This window comes from Euprymna scolopes, chromosome 41 (assembly GCF_053919585.1).
Source record: "Euprymna scolopes isolate OS-2025 chromosome 41, ASM5391958v1, whole genome shotgun sequence".
NCBI lineage: Eukaryota > Metazoa > Mollusca > Cephalopoda > Sepiida > Sepiolidae > Euprymna > Euprymna scolopes.
Window position 1 is genome coordinate 15,985,583 of NC_136522.1, and position 20,338 is coordinate 16,005,920.

The 20,338-nt window shown below is 33.4% G+C and overlaps 1 protein-coding gene across 1 annotated transcript in view; it reads right to left on the reverse strand.

Annotated features, from left to right (window-relative positions):
- LOC145266362 (fatty acyl-CoA reductase 1-like) overlaps window positions 1-20,338 on the reverse strand; it is a 255,321-nt gene that overhangs the window by 88,661 nt on the left and 146,322 nt on the right. The window contains exon 2 of the mRNA XM_080121985.1: window positions 2,215-2,466. Coding sequence (XP_079978111.1) covers window positions 2,215-2,418 — 204 coding nt within the window. The 5' untranslated portion in view covers window positions 2,419-2,466. The remainder of the gene's footprint in view (window positions 1-2,214; window positions 2,467-20,338) is intronic.

Genomic DNA, 20,338 nt, shown 5'->3' on the forward strand with positions numbered 1-20,338 from the left:
GCTGCTTTATTGTTTTTCAGCTTTTTGATGGCGCCCAGGAATTCATCAGTTGTAGGAGGGGTGATAACAGCCGGACAGCAGTGATCTGGGATGGTGGTGGTGGGGTTATGCAATGATGCAAAGTGAATACTCCAACGTCGCAGGCTTTCATCAAGGTTTGTGATTGGTCCATTTTGTGGATTAAGAATTATTTTGCCGCTGCCCCCAAAAGGTTTGGTGGTCGATTGGAGAATGCTGTAAAGCTTCCTTGTATCGCCTACTGATGAGGTTTGCTCCATCTTTTTGGCATTGCCAATAGGTATTGCGGTCAGGTTTTGCAGCGTAGTTAGTAGAAATCATTGGATTTGGAGCATCAAGCTTGTTTGTCCAGCTTGCAAGCTCAATTGTGCAGCCTGATATGGTATACTACTTTGTTGACACCGTTTTCGAATGATTGCCACATGGCCTCGACATTTGTGTCAGTCAGTTAAAGTGCCTCAAGACGGTCGAAACAAGTGAATGAATTAATTTGAAAGATGTTTCGAGTACCTTTGCATTTGAGCCGGGATATATCATATTTCAATAGCCGATAAGTCTTCTGATTTACCTTTAATCGTAGTTTAGCATGCACCATGACATAAGTCTTCTGATTTACCTTTAATCGTAGTTTAGCATGCACGATGACATGATCGGAACCATTGTCCCTGCCAGTTTCTGCCCCGCAATATGCACGACAGACAAGTACGCTTGATGCGCAACAAGATTTGATGAGAATGTGGTCAATTTGGTCAATTTGTTACACTGTTGTTGGAGTACCATGCCACTAGGTGGCGTTTGGGTTGTTGGAAACGGGTGCTTGAAATTGAGAGCTGATTTGTTGCCGTGAAGTCAATTAGATGTTCTCTGAACAATGATCGTCAATGGCAAACTGGCCAACGATGTGCCTCATATAAGCATCTTCAACACTTGTGTTGGCATTGAAGTTGCCTGCGACTATCACAAGATCTTGTGATGGGATTCTATCCATAACAGCATGGAGACTCTCATAGAAGGCATCTTTAATGTCAATGTTGGCATCAAGAGTGGGAGCATAAGCTGTGAGGACGGTGATGTTAAACAGTGTGTCATGTAGTCGTATTCAAGCTAGGCGAAGAAAGATTGGTTACCAGGCAAGTAGTGTAGCATTTGCCTGATCGTTCAGAGCAATGCCGTGACGTCCCGAATTGTCGGTAGGACTACTGTAGTAGATATCATAGGAACTTTTACCATTCGACTGTGTTTGCAAGTCAGACTTCAGAGAGACAGGTGACATCGATCTTGTACTTCTTCAGGTGTTGAGAACATGCTTCTTTTCCTACCAAGGAAAAAGAGGGTTGGCTCTGCATTACAAGAATTCAAACCATTTATTTGAGGGTGGGTCTGTAGATCATAAAGAAGGTTCAATTATCAAGGGTCACTAAGACATTTGTTAAAGGTTTTCCTATGGCTCAATTTTTCGGGATTTTTTTTTTGGAAAAATTAATCAACATAACACAAAAATACACATTTTGTTTGTGATTTACCTAACATTAGATCTCTTCTAATTCAGAGTTAGTAATTTTTGCAGGATTCACATTAAGACGTCCAATGTTTTTGGAAACAATTTCCTATCCCGGAGAGGAGAGTGGGGGGGGGGGGTGTCACTAAAAGCAAGAGAACTCTTGACTCAGACCAGAATGTTAGCAGACACGAACCCAAATAGACTTCCAAACTAACCTATCTTTGCCCCCACTCTCTCGTAGTAGCATTTGCCCAAGGCAAGCTAAAATTGCTTCCTCCAGTTGGGAAACTCAACTTCACAAACAATCCAGTCACATGTATATCTTAGTCAGGGAGATGACGAAGTTATATTTTTTTCACTATCCTCCTACATACAGCACCTTGATTTCCCAAATTGGTCACCCATCTGGTACTGACCAAGCTCAAAATTGCTTAACCTTGGTAAACTATGATAATGCTGTAAATAAGAATACCATAAGTCTTGTCTTCCATCAGTTTGGGGTCATTTTGAAAGCATAAATAAGAAGCTTTAATTACAGGACACCATTCCCTCAGTCTGTCCAGGTCTGTATTTATCCCTCTTTCACTCGAGTCCATCTTTACATATTTTCCTTGATCTTTCCCTGCCAACTGACCCCACGATGGAACGACAAAAAAAAAAAAAAAAAAAAAAAAAAAAAACATTGTTTGACTCACTCTGTTCTGTACCATGTCTTCAAGCCGCTGTTCAATCGACTGTCCTTTTTTCGGCCTTATAAGAAGGTAAATGGTGCTAATGTTGGGGCAGCAGCGCAGGAGTTTCTCAATAAGAACTTTCCCGATAAAACCTGTCGCCCCAGTGACAAACATACTTTTCCCTGCATAGTACTGGCCGACTGACGGCATCTCCTCAATGTCCATGTTGGTGACCAACCAGTAGAGACCCACCACAGTCGATAGCACCAGCGCCTGCAAAGATAGAAAAAAAAAAAAAAGATTTTAATAATTTGATAATTTATCAATTCTTTTGTGATTGCTGATAAATTATAGGCTCTATACTTACTCGATAAAATGATATTAAAGTTGGCATAAATTCTTTAGATAACAGGTCTATTGTAGTAGGTATCTGAAGCAGAAATTTTATTTTCATGATGAAAAAAGAAAAAGAAAAAAGAAACGAAAAAGGAAAAGAAAAAGGAAAAAAAGGAAAAGAAAAGGAAAAGAAAAGGAGAAAGGAAAAAGAAAAGGAAAAAGGAAAAAAGAAAAAGAAAAAAGAAAAGGAAAAAAGAAAAAAGAAAAGGAAAAAAGAAAAGGAAAAAAGAAAAGGAAAAAAGAAAAGGAAAAAAGAAAAGGAAAAAAGGAAAAAAGAAAAAAAGAAAAAAAGGAAAAAAGGAAAAAAGGAAAAAAAAAGGAAAAAAAAAGGAAAAAAAAAGGAAAAAAAAAGGAAAAAAAAAGGAAAAAGGAAAAAAAAGGAAAAAGGAAAAAAAAAGGAAAAAGGAAAAAAAAAGGAAAAAAAGGAAAAAGGAAAAAAAAGGGAAAAAAAGGAAAAAGGAAAAAAAAGGGAAAAAAAGGAAAAAGGAAAAAAAAGGGAAAAAAAGGAAAAAGGAAAAAAAAGGGAAAAAAAGGAAAAAGGAAAAAAAGGAAAAAGGAAAAAAAGGGGAAAAAAGGGAAAAAAAGGGAAAAAAAGGGAAAAAAGGAGAAAAAGAAAAGAAAAAAAGAAAAGAAAAAAGAAAAGAAAAAAGAAAAAGAAAAGAAAAAAGAAAAAGAAAAGAAAAAAGAAAAGAAAAAAGAAGAAAAGAAAAGCAAAAAGATTAATATGGGCACATTAATCTTTACAAAACATAAGGACAGTAGCAAGTGGATTTTGGGTTTACTTTCCGCAGCCTCTAAACTCTCACTTCCCTTATTTTGTCCTTTAGTCCTCACATTCCATGAGCGATGTTTCTGACAAAGAAAGAATTGCTGTTTTCTAGATCAGAATCTATTCCATTTGACACTTATTGTTGGCAAGTTTTTGACATTGAAGTAGTATTTTTTTTCTTTAGCTCCTTACATCAAGTGGTTTCATGCTTTGTCTGGAGCAATTTCTATGAAAAAAGATGTCACGAAATTTATTTTGGAAGCTCAATTAGCCATCAAATTATGACCACTCAAAGTTTGTAAGAAATGAACAAATTTACTGTCTTGTGTGCGACAACCCAATTTCAAAATCTCTAATAACAAATGCTTCAAACAAATGAATGCTTACAAATGTAACATCTTTTTTGTAAGTGAAATCATCAAATAGATAAAATTCTATATATCTGTCTCCATATTTTCAAACTATCTCTTCTGAAACGAAAAGTCGCAGAGCAGCGCTAGGGGGTCTCAAATGATTGGATTTTTTATGGGCTGTTCTTTCATGGGTCTTTAGCCAATTAAAATAATTTTTAAGGGGTAAAAAATTGGTAAAAATTGTAAAAAAATCGTTAAACATTTTGTACATTCATCTTGGTTTATTTTAATTAGTTCATAATGGTAATGTCACCAGAATGAATAGTCTTAATTCTAGCTGATGGCAACCATTATATATATATATATATATATATATATATATATATATATATATATATATATATATATATATATATATTTCCACTTTGGAAATCACGACTATAATAATATATACAAAATCTGGACAAATTAGAATATATTTAAGTGTATTTTACGCCCAGGCAATAGGTCGAAAATGAAACAAAATCCACTAAATTAATCCATTTTTTGCACATTGAACTAGACTAGTTTCGGATACCTATTTAAAAGCTCTCAAACAATTGGTTAAATTTCTACTAAATTTAGCATAAAGAGCCCCTAAGATCCCAGATGTAATAAAATTAACAATCCTAGCTATGATGTCTAAAACCCAGTGACCCTCAGCAGAAGGTACATAAAAGTTGTCTCTTACTGAAATGATTCATAAAAAAAAATTTTTTTTTATTATTTTAAATCAAGACAAAATTAAATTTTCCTAAATTAATTTTATATTTCATTCTGTGTTTATATTTCCATTGTGAACTCATCTTTAGGTGTTTGTCAAAACTGGCGACCTCCACAGTACAATGGCAAAGAGAGATCGCCGAATCGTAGATGAAATGTGTGGATAAATGGTTGGTTTGGTTGTTTTATGGCATATCAACTGTTTTCAGGTTATTTAATGCAGAATACAGGCAATTTTGAAAAAAAGGTATTTATGCTACAAAATCTTTATATCTTTAAACATTTATTCATGATGTTTGTTTTGTTTGTATCTTTTTTTTTTTTTTGTAGAAACATGACAGTTTTACTAACGGAACGAAGAAAACACAAACATAAATGTTTGATGCATTTTCGAGATAAGTGGAGAAGCCCTATTGTTAACAATGAGTTCGGGACAAGATCAAAGTGTAGTATCTGTTCTTCAGATGCTGCACTTCAATTTCGTGTTCTCTGTCAGTGGAGGAGAAATCCTTCATGACTGAGACAATTTTAATTTTTGTTCCTTTTCTCTACATTAAAAAACGACCCTGGTGTCTAACTCTGTCCCGTGGGGAGGCATTGTAAATAGGAACAATGAGTTACCCTTATCCAATCAAGGCTTCAAAGTCCAGTCTGCCCTACTACTTTGCTTATAAGATAAATGAATTAATAGCTTTGCCATATTGAAATCTGATGCAATAATCCCAACAAAAATGGAGCCCATGCTGGCAACCAATTTACACTCAACACATCTACCCTCCACATCACCCCCACCTACCTAGGAAATTTTAAATGGTGGTCATACCTGCCGAAAAGTCAGTGAAGGTGCCTTTTATTGGATGCCAAGTATTTGGGGGTGGGGGGAAGAGGAATTTATAACCTTTCTGAATCGACAGCTTTAGCAACAAACTTCAATTTTGGAAATATCAACACTACAAACTTTGAAAGAGAAAAGATAAATGTGTGCATTATATATATATATATATATATATAATACACACATGTACATGTATGCATACCTTTCGGAGAGTGAGAAGGATCTCTTGTAAAAGGTCAATGACATACCACGTTTGCTATATATATATATATATAAACTTAACGGTTAGGTTTATTTAAGTCTAACAATAAGAATAGTTGGAAATCAACAGAGATTAGAGCATTTCTATAATGATCCAGTCCCTGCTGATTTTGAAGTAGGATTTTACTTCAGTGCAGTTCTAGAGGGTCCACCTTCCCAGGCCTTACCTTCTCTCTTTGAAAAGGGGTTAGTTTATTGCTAATCGCCTGAGGGGCCCTTACCGGAGGCTGCTGAGGCACTTTTTACAAGTCAGAGTACTCTTCCTCGGGGACGCTGACTTCTCAATCTCCACTTTTCAACTGTGGTGTCTAAGTTCTTGCAGTGGTAGAACTTAATTTTAATATATAGTAATCTTTAAACTACCTTGAACAAATTTTGATATTGGTCACTAAGGCTATGACAACAGCATATTCTTTTCATTGTTTTGACGCTCGAGTATATATCCGACACAGACACAATCAACCGAGAGCCACATCACTCTACATAAACACATAAGATATCAATGGATACATACTTGAGAATCAAAACAAGGAAAAGAATATGCTGTTGTCATAGCCCTATTGATCAGTTGCATATTTATTTTTACGTTTCAAATGAATTAAAATTCTCTAAAACACATTTCTAATCTTTATAGCTACATTTCAATTTATATATACAATCGTTTTAGCGAGGATAATCATTTTTATAATTATCAATACAAAGATGACATTTTAAAAACTGGGTTTGTATTACTGTACACAGATTCGAAAAAGTTGTTAAACAAATATATAACAAATAAATGTTATCAAAGGCAAGATAAGTTACTTTTCTGCCAAACTGGATATATTTTTTGTGTTTTTATTCGATGTAACATATTTATTCAGCTCGAAAAACATACAGTGTTTACCGATGTATTGGAAAATTCAAGATGGCGTCTCACACCCTCTTTAACACCGTACGTTTGGGAAAAGGTGTTATAAATAAAAAAACTATACAAAATACTATTAAAAACCCGCCGAATATATATGTCAACCTATGTCACGGTAACATATAGTGAGCGAGTTTTTAACAGTATTTTATCCAGTTTTTTATTTATAACACTTTTTCCCAAACTTACGCTGTTAAAGAGAGAATCAGACGCCATCTTGAATGTTCCAATACATCGGTAAACACTGTATGGTTTTCGAGCTGAATAAACATGTTACATTGAATAAAAACACGAAGAATATATCCAGTTTGGTAGAAAAGTAACTTCTCTTGCCTTTGATAACATTTATTTGTTATATATTTGTTTTTTTTGACAACTTTTTCGAATCTATGTGTACAGTAATACAAACCCTAAAAACTTTCAGAATTTCATTTTCAAGGGAGATAACTTACTTCTGACAAGCGTCATCAAGATGTGGGGAGAACAGATACTGAACTTAAAGGCCAAAGAAACCATAAAACATAAGTTTGTGACTAAGCAATTTTAAATGAATTTAAAAAAAAAAAAAAAAACTCCATTTAATCGAAATATCTTTTCATCGGAATACATAGTATAATATCACTTCCATTGTTATATAACCTCTTCCATTTTATGGCAGGTGCACTCTCCTTTACTGTATTTTCATTTATTCTAGTGGGGGTACCTGGCGTTGCCCGGGTGTTTGGAGGTGTAAAAAAAAAAAAAAGTGTTAGTAGGTACGGAGGCTCGAACCCATGATGAACCCGAAGGCGGAAAAGTAAGTGAAAGAAAACGTGACGTCTTACCGCTACGCTACGAGGCCATAGGAAGTGAAAAGCATTGAAATTTAGCAATGTCAATCAAAAAGTTGACTTGCTAAGTGAATGCAGAAATGAACGTTGGCTGAAGGCCAGTTCAGCTTTCCGCCGTTTAATTTGTTTCCCCACGATGTTGGGGAAAACCAACTCCCCACAAAAAAGGAGTGTCTAAATGAATAGCAATTGTCTGATATGAGGGGGTTTCCCCCGACATTGATCAAAGCTAATTGCTTTTTGGACGTACCGGCACGAAATGCCAGGGAGCTGCCTTCGCTTTTGATTAGTTTTGCTTTTATACGAAAAATACGAACAAATACGCGAGAGGATGGAATAGCATGAATTTTATAAAAGTCGATCAAAGTAAATGGAGATACGTCCCTTCGTAAATTGTAGATATTATAATCTAGGGAGTATATAAAAAGTTCTAAAACATAGTAAATCACCCAAGAAAAAAGCCTTTTCTGGATATACAAAAATGCACACAGCCGTTTTGTCTTTTATATATATAAATGGGTACTGTAGTATCAGTTCTCTTGTCAAAGTTGTCCTCCAAGGAATTACTTTGGGGAATGAGAATAGAGTTTGTCAGGATACTATCTTAAGTCAGTGTAGAATATATTCGTTCACCATAATACCATCATCTCAGGCTAGCGAATGAAGGGAGTGTTTGTCAAATAGGAAATAGACCTCAGCATTTTTTTCCTAAAAAAAATTATAAAAAAAAAAATAATCAGAAATAAAAATGTCTTTCACTTAAAATACGAACCAAGAAAATAGTTTTCTGTTTAAATTACAAATATTTTTTTTTTAAATTAAAGTTTTCTTTTCATGTCTTAATAAATCAACAGTTTTCGTTCTCGCCCAATAAATAAACAAACAACTATGCTTGCCTTTCTTCTCTTAGCTTTGTTCAAACACAACTGAAATTGGAAATGGACGTTTTTCTCCTTTTTTTTCCCCCAAGTTATTCCATCAGCTGACTATCAACTATCTGAAAATATTCCTTTCATTTGAGATTAAATTTCTATTTACAGTGAAATAGGTTTCAGCATTGCTCAAAAACAACTTGTTTTTTTTTTTAATTTAAAGCATGTTTTATTTAAAAAAAAATAAAGATTTTTAATGTTTTGTGTTGCCAAGTTTCATCATAGATTTTAAATTATATAGTAGAAATTTAAGTCAGAAAAATATAGTTGCCGTCTAAGCAAGTTGAAAAATAGGCTAGCTAAGGAAGAATTAAAACTCCATAGTGTTGGGACGATTCCTAATTTTTATACGATTCCGATTCCGATTCCAGGAAAATATTGATTAACGATTCCGATACCAAGTACGATTCCGATTCCGAGGGAATTATTGTTTTGAAATATACCAGGTAGTTTTATACTTATGGTCGGTAGTTCCCAAATATGTTCCCTAACTTTGGAAGAGATATTTTATGTCTACACCGTCGTGTTTTGGATTAAATAAAATTATTATATAGTAAACTAAACGAAAAATTAGCAAAATTTATTTTAGAGAAAATTTATTTTACTTAATTGGAATACAGAAAAAAAAAACTAAAAAAAAATAGAATTTATCCTTCAGAGAAAAAACAAATAAAATAGAATTTATATAACAGAACAAAAACAAGAAAATTAGAGAATAAATACACACGATTCATTATTTTGGTCATCATAATTAACAGATTTAATGAATTAAATAAAAAAAATATAGCGGAAGAGAAAGAAAATATATACTAATTAAATATAAAAAAGATAAATATTTAATGTAATAATTTATAAATGAACGTGCGTAATGAAAAAAAAAAATATACCACGTGACATGGCGCCGTAGATACAAAATAACCTTTCTAAAGTTAACGACCATATATGAGAAATACCATTAATCGAAAGTTTTTGTGTTTTATACCAAAAGGTAGGTATAGCGAAAAGTTACAATTAAAAGAATTTCAAAAACGATTTTTTGTTTGGCTATTGATAGTTGTATTTGTGACGGCAGTTCTTCAGACCTCCATAATTCACAAGGAGTAGTTAACACCTATTATTTTTTTCTTACTTTTTCATTGCTTTTACACGTTGTTTCTAACGTGAAGAACAAGTTTAGCCAGACTAATTTTGAAATAGGGTATATCAAAGGAACACATATAAAAATGATACCACTATAAAAAACAAATGAAATACTAGATAAAATTGAGCAAACATAATTACCAAAATTACAGAAAAAGATTAAAAAAAAAAAAAAACAAAAAATGGTGAAGTTTGTTGAGTGAAATGAATTATTGAAAGAAAATTAATTGAACTAATAGAAATGTTAAATTAAAAAATGTCACATTTCAGTATTTTTTTAATAATTAAATTCTCAGGGTTGTCGAAATTAAAAATTAAGTGTTTTTTTTTATTAGACTTTTTTCGAAGCTTGTTACCTTGAAAAATACATTTAAAACCCTGTTTTTTTTTTAAAATAGATTGAAAAATAAACGCAATTAAATTTTTTTTTATTGATAATTGAAACTTTAAAAACATATTAAACATTGAAAAATTACTTATCTCACAAATTAACATCCAATAAAGTAGATCCAGTCTTCATACAGGAATTCGGTTATAATAAATATATCTTTTCCAAACTTAAAAATTAAATCTTTTTTTTTTTTTTTTTTTTTTTTTTGAGAGAGAGAGAGAGAGAGAGAGAGTGCTTTAAAATCGCCGGAGAGTGCCACCTAAAATTTTAAAGAAGTAAATTTTAGGAGTTTAGTGCCTTTCAAAGACGGTTATCATAATTTATTATCATCATTTAATTTCCTTTTTTTTCCTCCCCCCCCCACACCTTTCCACGTGGTTCAGTAGTTAACCAGTGCTCCTGTTGCTGTCAGTCAGCTATCTTTACCTAAGTTTTAATTTCTAGTTAAAAGAATTTCTCATGAATAGAATCAGCATTTTTAAAAATTATTTTTTTAGTTGTATATATTGTATTTACTCTTTGAAGTTAAGGAGGGTTAAAAAAAATTGGTGACACCAAGATGGTGACGTAGGCAAAAAAAAAAAGACACTGCGATTTCGACCCTCACTAATAAAACTGCTCTGAGTGACTAGTTGGTAATTTTTTGTTCCTTTTCTTTTTTATTTTGCTCCTCCAATTTATTTGTATGCTTCATAGTTAAATGTTTTAACGTGTTGGTTGTGGTCATGTTAGATGGTTTTATTCCTCACGATATTTTAATTTGACGGACTTTGCAAATGGCTTTCAACTCATCATCTTCATCAACTTCAAAAAGTTTCCATGCAAGACTTTTTTGGGACTTTGGGCCATATTAGAAAATTCAGTTTATCTGTAAACAAATAATTTACTATTAAATTTTGTTTTAAAGCTAGTCACTTATTTGGATAATTAATTGAAAATAATCCGCTAAAAAAGACAAAAAGAAAAAAATATAAAGGGATGGGGCGGTAAATTGTACCAACCGGTAGTTAACAAAACAAAAACTTATAGAATTTAATTTTTGAAACAAATGTATAAAAGTTTACATAATGAAATGCAAATATGCATTTTCTTTTGAATTTTTTTTTTTTGGTTGACTGTGTTCAATTCACACAGGGTTGATGCGGTTCAATATTGCTAAACTATAAGTCTTAAGTAAAATTCTATTTATAAATACTTTTTAAAATGAAATCATTTAATTAATCGTAAATATTATTTAGACATAAAAATTAATTGATTACAAAACCTTTTAAAAATATATATATTAATTTCTTTTTAGTTCGGCAAAAAACTGCGCAAAGCACTTAATTTTCGATTTAAAATTCTAGAAAAAAGATATTATTCTACTTTTAATATAATCAAATTCAGGGTTTTATCTTTCTGGAGAAAAAAAAAAAATAATGGATTTTATTTCAATGAAATTAAAAAAAAAAACTTGACTGATTGAATTAATTACCCTTAAATTAACGAAGGGGTTATTTAATAACTTTAGGTTTGGAAGAGATAGGTATGGGGTCGATTTTTTTGAAACTTCAAAAGAAGCTGACTACTGTCAAAACTTTGCGAAATAATACAACGTGATCAATTTCATTTTAGAGATATTTCTTTCAAAAGCCTTCTTTTAAAAAAAGAAAAAAATATATTGTTCTATTAAACCTTTTACTGTTTAAATAATTTGACTTTGCTCGTTTTATTTTAAGAAAATATTAGTTGAAAAAGCATTTCCATTCAGTATTAGAAGATTTGTCAGTAAAAAAAAACAATCGCCAAAAAGATAAGCGTTTTTTTTTATTTTTACTTGCAATGTAGAGCCCTGCATACTTCTTTTCAAGTTAACTCTTTTGTAGTTTTGATTACAATCGATCTGAATGAATGAACCTTGTAAGGGAGGGGCACTAAGCATTGTCCTGTTAATAATGAATTTCTTTGGTTTCTTTTTATAACATGCTACATTTCTCTCTTGCGGTTAGAAATATCAGGAATTTTTTTTCTTTTTTTCAACATCAGACTAAAAGAATCGGAATGAAGGAATCGGAAAGTTAAGGTATTTTTTAACGATGCGATTCCGATTCCGATACCTCCCAAAATACACGATTCTTACGATTAACGATTAATCGTCCCACCACTACAACTCCAGTTTATAACGCAGGAAGATTAATCAGACAAGGAAAAGTTAGAAAAAGGTGATTAAAAGAAGAATCTACAGAATGAAACTTGGAGAGAGTTGATCTGCTGAACTGTAAGAATTGGTGAGTGCATTCATGAAATATCAAAAAAGGTGGGAATCCCAAACAGGGAAAAAGTAACTGACTTCACAATCTTGTGGAAGATGATATTTTCTGCCCTCTGCAGCCCTTTTCTCACACTGAAGACATTGCTGGGCTTTCTCTACACTACAAAGTACGATAAAATTGTCACCCTAAAGAAAACACTACAGCTTTATTTTAAAGCTTTTATTGAGAAAATCAATTCAGGTAACTTGATTATGTAGTAGAGCTGACATCTATTCAATGTAGGCACTTTCAGCCTCAATCACTGCCTCGATATGAGTCTGGAACTGAGAGCTCTGGTGTTGTGGGAAGTCATGTTGGTGATGTTCTCGACGTATTACCAAACAAAGTAGTTCAGCAGGTTCAGGTCGGAGGAGGGGGGGGGTCAGTGAGAGAAGCATATAAAGTCGTAGCACTCCTCCTGAATCCATGTCTGGGTCTCTTTGGACTTGTGTGCCGGCGTCAAATACTACTACCATACTCAGAGTCTGCCAGCGGCCACCTGATTGCACCAACGGGATCTCCACTCTTCAGCACATCCAAATACACTTGGATGTTGACTTTCAAGCCGACTTTGAAGATGTGAGGTAGCATGATGTGGCCCTCACTTGAAACTACACCAAAGACCATAACTGTGGGTCATCCAATGCATTGAGCTGTGCCTTCAAGCATCGAACCATCCAGATTTGCATTTTGAGGTTGTTGGCAATGGCCCTGTCGTCATAACTTGGATCGGTAGAGAGCAGGAGTTGTACAGCAGTGCATCTCAGATTTCGCTTATTGAATATTGTGTTACATTCAGACATGATACAAAGCTATCGCACTAGGGATTTGTACACAACTGGCCAACTAGTAGATGGCTGAACCAGCAAAGTCTTGGTTTTAAAAAATATACAGAGGAAGAAAGGAAAGTTCCCCTTTCCTAGTTGTGGTAGTAAGACGATTCTTGATGTGACTGTTTCACAAGGAGGAATTAGAAATTAGAGCGGAATCAAATATTTTCTATGGAAATAATGATACAGACTGGAACAATAAAATTGTCGCCCTAGAAAAGACGACATGATTCCATTTGATGAAAACCGTTTTTTTTTTTGTTGCAGACCAGATTAAAAAATTTCCTCTTCACTTGAAATGTTTTAAAATATTATGAATTCTCATATTTGCAGAATGTTTGATGTATTTTGTATACAATCACTGTCACTTGGTTATCAGAGTGTTGGGAATAAAATCCTGCAATCTTACAAGGATACTGAATAGCTATGCCCAATGAGGAAGTCTTCATGCAGGCCAGACAATCTTGAGACAATCTTCTTGGCCATTGTGCAAAAGTCCAATTCGTTCAGCAGCAGTAGCAGTGAATGTTGTCTAAAGCCATCGGTTTTCAGTTGGACAAGATCTCATTCAACATCTTTCAGTGAATTAGAAACACAAGAAAGCCGCGTCCTCTAGCCAAAAGCACACCACAAGAAACTATTACATATTACTGAACACACAGCAACGACATATACACACATCACTTACAGAAGTCATGCACAAATTCATACAGATACTTTTACACTAAACAAGGGCAAGCACATATACACACTTGTCTATATGGTCTATTGAACTTGCACTGACAACAGAAACACAGAGAACCGGAATGCCTAGTGGAGAGAACCTGAATGCCTAGTGGAGAGAACCGGAATGCCTAGTAGACACTATCCTCGAGTGTCCAAGGTCTATGTACAGGGCTTTGTTAGGATAATCTAGCATGAGTATACTTTACAGTACAAGTAAACCCTGACTAAATATTAAAAATCAGTTTTTGCTGCCCAAATAAGATCTCAGTATAGCTAACCCACACTGGCTATTATGAAAAATCGTACACCTTCTCCAAGTGATGTTACTTCAAGGAACAGCAAGAAGTTGAGTACTCCACCAGACGAAATGAATTTTTGCCCTGAAACCCAGTAAGATCGAGAGACTACAAGAAAGATATACGATAACATATTCAAATAGTCGATTGGGGAGGGAGAAATAATCTTTTCAACTTCTTTACAAACGAAAGTGTTTGAGAAGTAAAAAAGAACTTCAATAGAATATTTGAATATCTATGTATCTCACATAGAGATCAAATGTTAGCCCCTGGGAAGGGGCGCCTTGATTTCTGAGAACTTCGAGTAAGGAGAAAAAATGAAAAAACAAAAAAGCATATATACACAACACAAACTAAATTTTTTCTTGGAACATTTTAAGATACTATGAACTCTCACTCACTACGAACCCTTTATATTTTTTTAGATATGTTTCGTGTTTTTCCTAATCATGCTCCACACATAATAGTCCATGGTGTTGTTATTAGACATGTTGAGGGCAGATGTTGGAATCGGTGAAGTCAACTTTACAAACAATTACTTTTTGGTTTTCAGAATTTTTGTTTTTTTTTGCAAATCGATTTCATTCGGCTAGACATTTTTGTTAACATAACTTTCGAAATATTCACCGTTTATTTTCATTGGTCAATCAACAAGAGATAATTACCCAATGAAATCACTGTGTTTGTTACAAATGTAAATAGCAACAGCTGATTCATAATTCCAACATAAAGTATTATGATATATCACAATACTTCGGTTAAATGTTTTCTTCTGATAAAATAATAGAAATGTAAAATACAAATATACGGACATTTCAGAAAATGAACTTGAAATAATTGTTTTAAAAAAAGTTAATATTATTTGCGACTAATAAAAGAAACTGGAAAGAGGGAGATGTAAAAGATAGGAATGGGGGAGTGAAGAAGATAGGAGAGAAAGAGAGAAAGAGTAGTTTGGTGGGGGTTCTACGGCATATCAACCCTTTTCAGGTTATTTAAAGATGAATCTAGTAATTTTGAAAAATGATTTTACGCTTCAAATTCTTTATATCTTCACAATATTTATTCATGGTGTTTGGTTTGCTTGTTGTTTTTAAGTTTTTAGAACATGATGGAATTTTGTAAAGGAAAAGAAAAAAAAAACAAGATGCATATTTGGTTTATTTTTGGTTGGGCAGCCAATATTTTCTGACGGCCTGATCTGGTAGCACCAAACAAAAGAGAGAGAGAGACAGAGAGAAGGGGACGGGAAGAGAGAGATGGGGTGCAAAGGTAGGAAGTGTAGAGGAGAATGGGGTGCTGCGAGAGAGACGGAGCCAATTTATCAAAATGGAAGTCGGAAACAACTGAACATAAAAAGAAAACTTAAAAGCTAAAAAACAGGCAATTCGAAAAAATAAAAAAATAAAAAAAATAAAAATAATAAAAACAAAGCTGAGCATAGAAGGCACTTGCCTCACAACCAGGCAGACGCGCATTCTTCGATTTAACAAACTAGTGGTGGTTGTATCACCCACCCCCCAACCATCACAATTGTTCGAAGATATTCTGTACTTTTAATTCGACCATCAAAAGAAAATGTGCACAAAATCTGAGCGAATGGTTGAGAGATAGGATTGCACAATGATCTGTGATTTGCGTTGGTAAAAAGAGAAAAATTCAAACAAAAAAACAAGTGAAATAAAAATTGAAAAATCCCGGGCAACGCTAGTTAGGAACAGCTAGTATGAATAAAACACATATATATATATATATATATATATATATATATATATATATATACACTAGCTATTCCTAACTGGTGTTGCCTGGGTGCCTTTTCTTTTTTGATTTATGTTTTGTTATTTTCATGGCAGGTGCTTTGACAGTACTACATTCACAGCAAACACTCGTCTAGTCACAACGACTCAATTTCCCCTACTCTATCATGCACAAAACTAAACGCAATTCAATGAACATAGTTTCTTTCATAGAACTGCCTACCTGTGGAACTATACCACAGGACTACTACTTAATTGATTACAACATGGTAGTTTTCAAGTCCGATGTAAACAAATTCTTATTGAGCCATTCTTTTAAATAATTCTAACCAATTTCCAACACTACCAATCATAACAATATTGTCTCGCCAGTCATCTGACACCTATTAACCCTCATCCTCAAGTGGCCTTTGGCTTTGATAAGTGATGCTTCCCTTGTAAATAAAAAATTAGAAAAATTTTGTTGATAACCAAATTATCTTGCAGAATTCTACGGAATGTCAATGTTTCATGTTTTAAAGTAGAAACCAATGTGCCATTCTTCGCAGTAATCATGCTGGGTGAACAATTGTCCCTTTGGAATCTCAAACGCACACATCCAATTATAAACCTGCTGGCTGAAAACCAAACTTCTAAGCTCAGACATACTAGCAGGATTCAGAGAAGGGGGTCAAAGAGATTGTGTTAAATTCCCTAGGTTGTCGGTAACAAAGAAGCAAAAATAACAACAGATTTATAATTAGTCAAATGCACATGCCCGGTGTTGACCGGGAGCCTTTTTGTTTCGATTTTTCTTCTTTTAACTATGCTATTAGTTATTTCTGCCATCGTTTACTCATCATATTATTGAACCTAACTATTATGAAACTACCAACAAAGTGTAGTATCTGTTTCAGTGCCACTTAGTCTATTCCGTCCTGAAACCAAGACAATTTGTATTTTTGTTCTAATCTAGAAGGCCCGTTTTGAAGAGCTGGATTTTTCTCCACACTAAAAACCGATCTAATTTTACCCTTGTAGGGAGGAAAGTAAATAAGAACTCATTCTGTAATGGAAATATTTTAATCTCTATTTGGAACAAAAAAAGAAAGACTTTTCTAATATTTATACAATCGAGTGCATTATTTTATTTATGCAAAGAATGTTAATTATTTAATCCAAGGCTTGACAATCATATAATAGAAAATATATAGAAAATTGATGGCATAATTTTGGAATCGTATACAATCAGGTCTACTTGGAATAGCCCAGAGGAGTAGTAACTAATTTATTTTTATCAATAACAGATTTCGCAAACTAGGTAAATCTTACTGTAAAAAAAAAAAAAAAAAAAAACGCGAAACAACTAATCAGGGCAAAACTTTATATATCATTCAAACACTACTGTGTTTGAATAGTTAAGTGGCAGTTTTAGTCATTTAGAACTGCTTTAAAGCTTCACTGCTCACTCATTTTTCGATCAACTTTCAAACAATTATTACAGTTTATAGATCACCTTCCCAGCTATATTGTGAAAAAAAAATTTCAATTTTCGTTCAGTAAAACAAAAGTTATGAATTTAATAGTGCTCAAAATCGTAAAAAGTGTAAGGAGGTGAGCGACGTTTTTTATGACTGGTTTCCATAGCAACCACATTGCCTCAACGACTACTGTTGCTACCAATTCCCCGCTCTCGCAAAAAGAGAAGTAACAAGTAAAACAAAGAATGAAAGGGAGATAATTAGGGGGGATTTTATTGAAAGCAGACGAATGTCGTACATTGTTATAATGTTATGCCTCAAAGTTTTGTACCTTAAACAGTTATCTCCCTTGGCCGGATATTTTTCTTATAGAGTTCCCCCTGACTCGATACTGGCAGATTGACCGGTGTTTTGTCCCCTAATTAGCTGCCTTTCTAGCCACATGGATCGGTTTCTTGTCTCTAATTATCCTTCTCTGTCTTGAGCCATCTCCGGTAAGAAACATTATTCCCTTCCTCACCTTTTAATACCTTAATGTTATTTTTTTATATTTCATTTTAACTACGAACTTTGTTTATTTTCTTTATCCACGTGTTCGGCCTTATTAATTTCCTTACATATGACTCTCCAATCCAGCCCTTTTATAACTTCGTTCGGGACTTTTTCTCTTTGTATTCTGAACAATGTGTTTGTTTTTTTTTTTGTTTGTTTCTTTCAGTTTTTTACGGTATCTACCTTCAATAAACCTGTTTATGGCATTTCTTGTCTTTAGTGTCTTGATTGCTAGTACGCGTTTATGCTAACTGTTTAAGGATCGTATGTTTCTAAACAAACGCATACTGGAGACAGTATATATTACATATGTGTATGTTATGTTTATGGGGGCAAGAAAATAAGACTGCAATTATACAAAGAACAAGTGAATTTTCTGGAAGCCTGGAAAAATCATGGATTACAATAGAAAAATGCGAGCATGAAAGGTAATATGGTTAAGCTTAAACATGGAAAAGTAAAGGACTAGATATTTTAGTAAAAATATAATAAATTTATAACTTAAAATATTGCAACATTAAGAATTTTTTTAATTCAATTCATAACATTATATAATCAATTCTTAATGCTGCAATATTAAAGTTATAAATTTATATTTTTTTACTAGAATATCTTGTCCTTTTCTTTTCCATGTTTAATCTTAACCATATTACTTTTCATGCTCGCATTTTTCTATCGTAATATATATATATATATATATATATATATATATAATTTATTTAGTTATACATACATACACACACAATATTTATAAATAAATATTAATAAATTTATATATACTAGCAGGACCGGTGGAAATTACACAGAATGAAAAATATATTTAATCAACAAATGCTTTGATAAAGCCAATATTTTTCTGAATGATGCAAAATTAATTTTTTGAACAGAAAAACCAATAACACGCAATAAAGGAGTTAAAAATAGTGCCCATTGTATTTTAAATATAGAACTGACCCAAATGAGACAAATTAATAAGTACTAATAAATAATCAGAAAGTAATATTGTGCTACATAGTTCAATACAAATAATGAAATTACATTATATTAAAAGATGCTTAATTTACTTCTTCAATCTAGCACCTCTTCGCAGACAATGTTAGCATTTTTTTTCCTTATTTCTTTCAAACGTTCCCATTTTTTTATGCATTGCTTCACCGGCTTCTTTTTTCAATGAAGAACCACTGCATGTCAAAATTACGAGTTCCTTTCTCACACACAACAATGATTATATTACTATTAATATTATTATTATTAGGATATTCAAAAACGAGGCTACATCAAAGCGAGGTCACTCATATTCTTATTCAATGTTGCCAGATTGAGCTTCTTATAGCTAAATTCACAAATTTGGCCTTTTTTAAAGCAATTCAAAAATTGTATTTAGCTTTTTCGAAGTGTAACACAAAGACAAAGTAATGAACACTCATATCACTCCAGGTTAAGAATATTCAAATATAAAAAACAATTTTACAAGGTTTATATATTAGGTTGATGCAAAAATAATATCGTTTTCTAACACATTACTTTTACATATGATTTCTGAATTAATTCATTGATATATATATATATATATATATATATCTATATATATATATAGCCAGGTTACATTTTTTCGCTCTATCGAATCGTGTTATTCGTTACCGTTCTCAATCTCATTTTTTTGCAAGCTTTTCGACAGCATGGACAAAATTCAAATCTGCACGCTTTTCTTGTTGCAGTTCAAACTAGGCCGAAAAGTTGCCGAGACAGCTTGTGATATTAATGATGCGTTTGGCTAAGGAACCACCAACGAACGTGTGGCACAAGAAATTTTGCAATGCTGACGAGAGCTTCAAAGATGAAGACTGTCGCGATTGACCGACTGTGGTTGATAACGAACATTTGAACGTCTTAATTGAAGCCGATCCTTGCATAACCACACGAGAAGCTGCTGTTGAACACGGAGGTCGAACACTTAGTCATTCGCCATTCATAGCAAACAGTGAAATTAAAAAAGATTGTATAATTGGGTGCTACATGAATTGAATGATAATAAAAAGAATTGTCATTTTGAGATGTCTTCTATGCTCTTAAGTACAACAAAACAACCCATTTCTCAAGCAGATTGTGACGTGTGATGAGAAGTGGATCCTCTACAACAACCAGCGACGTTCATCACAGTGGTTGGATACCAGAGAAGCTCCACAACACTTCCCAAAGCAAAAATTGCTCCAAAAAAGGTTATGGTGAATGTTTGGTCTGCAGCCAGTCTCATCCATCACAGCTTCTTGAATCTGGGCGAAATGATTACGGCAGAGAAGTACTGCCGACAAACTGACGAAATGCAACGTATGTGTCGAGATTGGTCAATATGAAGAGACCAATTCTCTTCCATGACAACGCTCACTCGCATGTTGCTCAACTGACCCCGTAGAAGTTGAATGAATTGGGCTACGAGACTTCCTCATCTGCCATATTCACCAGACCTCTCACCCACGGATTATCACTTTTTCAAGCATCTCGACAACTTCCTGCGCAAAAAAATGCTTCAAAAGCCGAGATGATGCTGAATTGGCCTTCAATGACTTCATCACTTCCAGAACTCCGGATTTCTATGCTAATGGGATAAATAAACTTTTTTTTTGTTGGCAAAAATGTGTCGATTCTAATGTCTT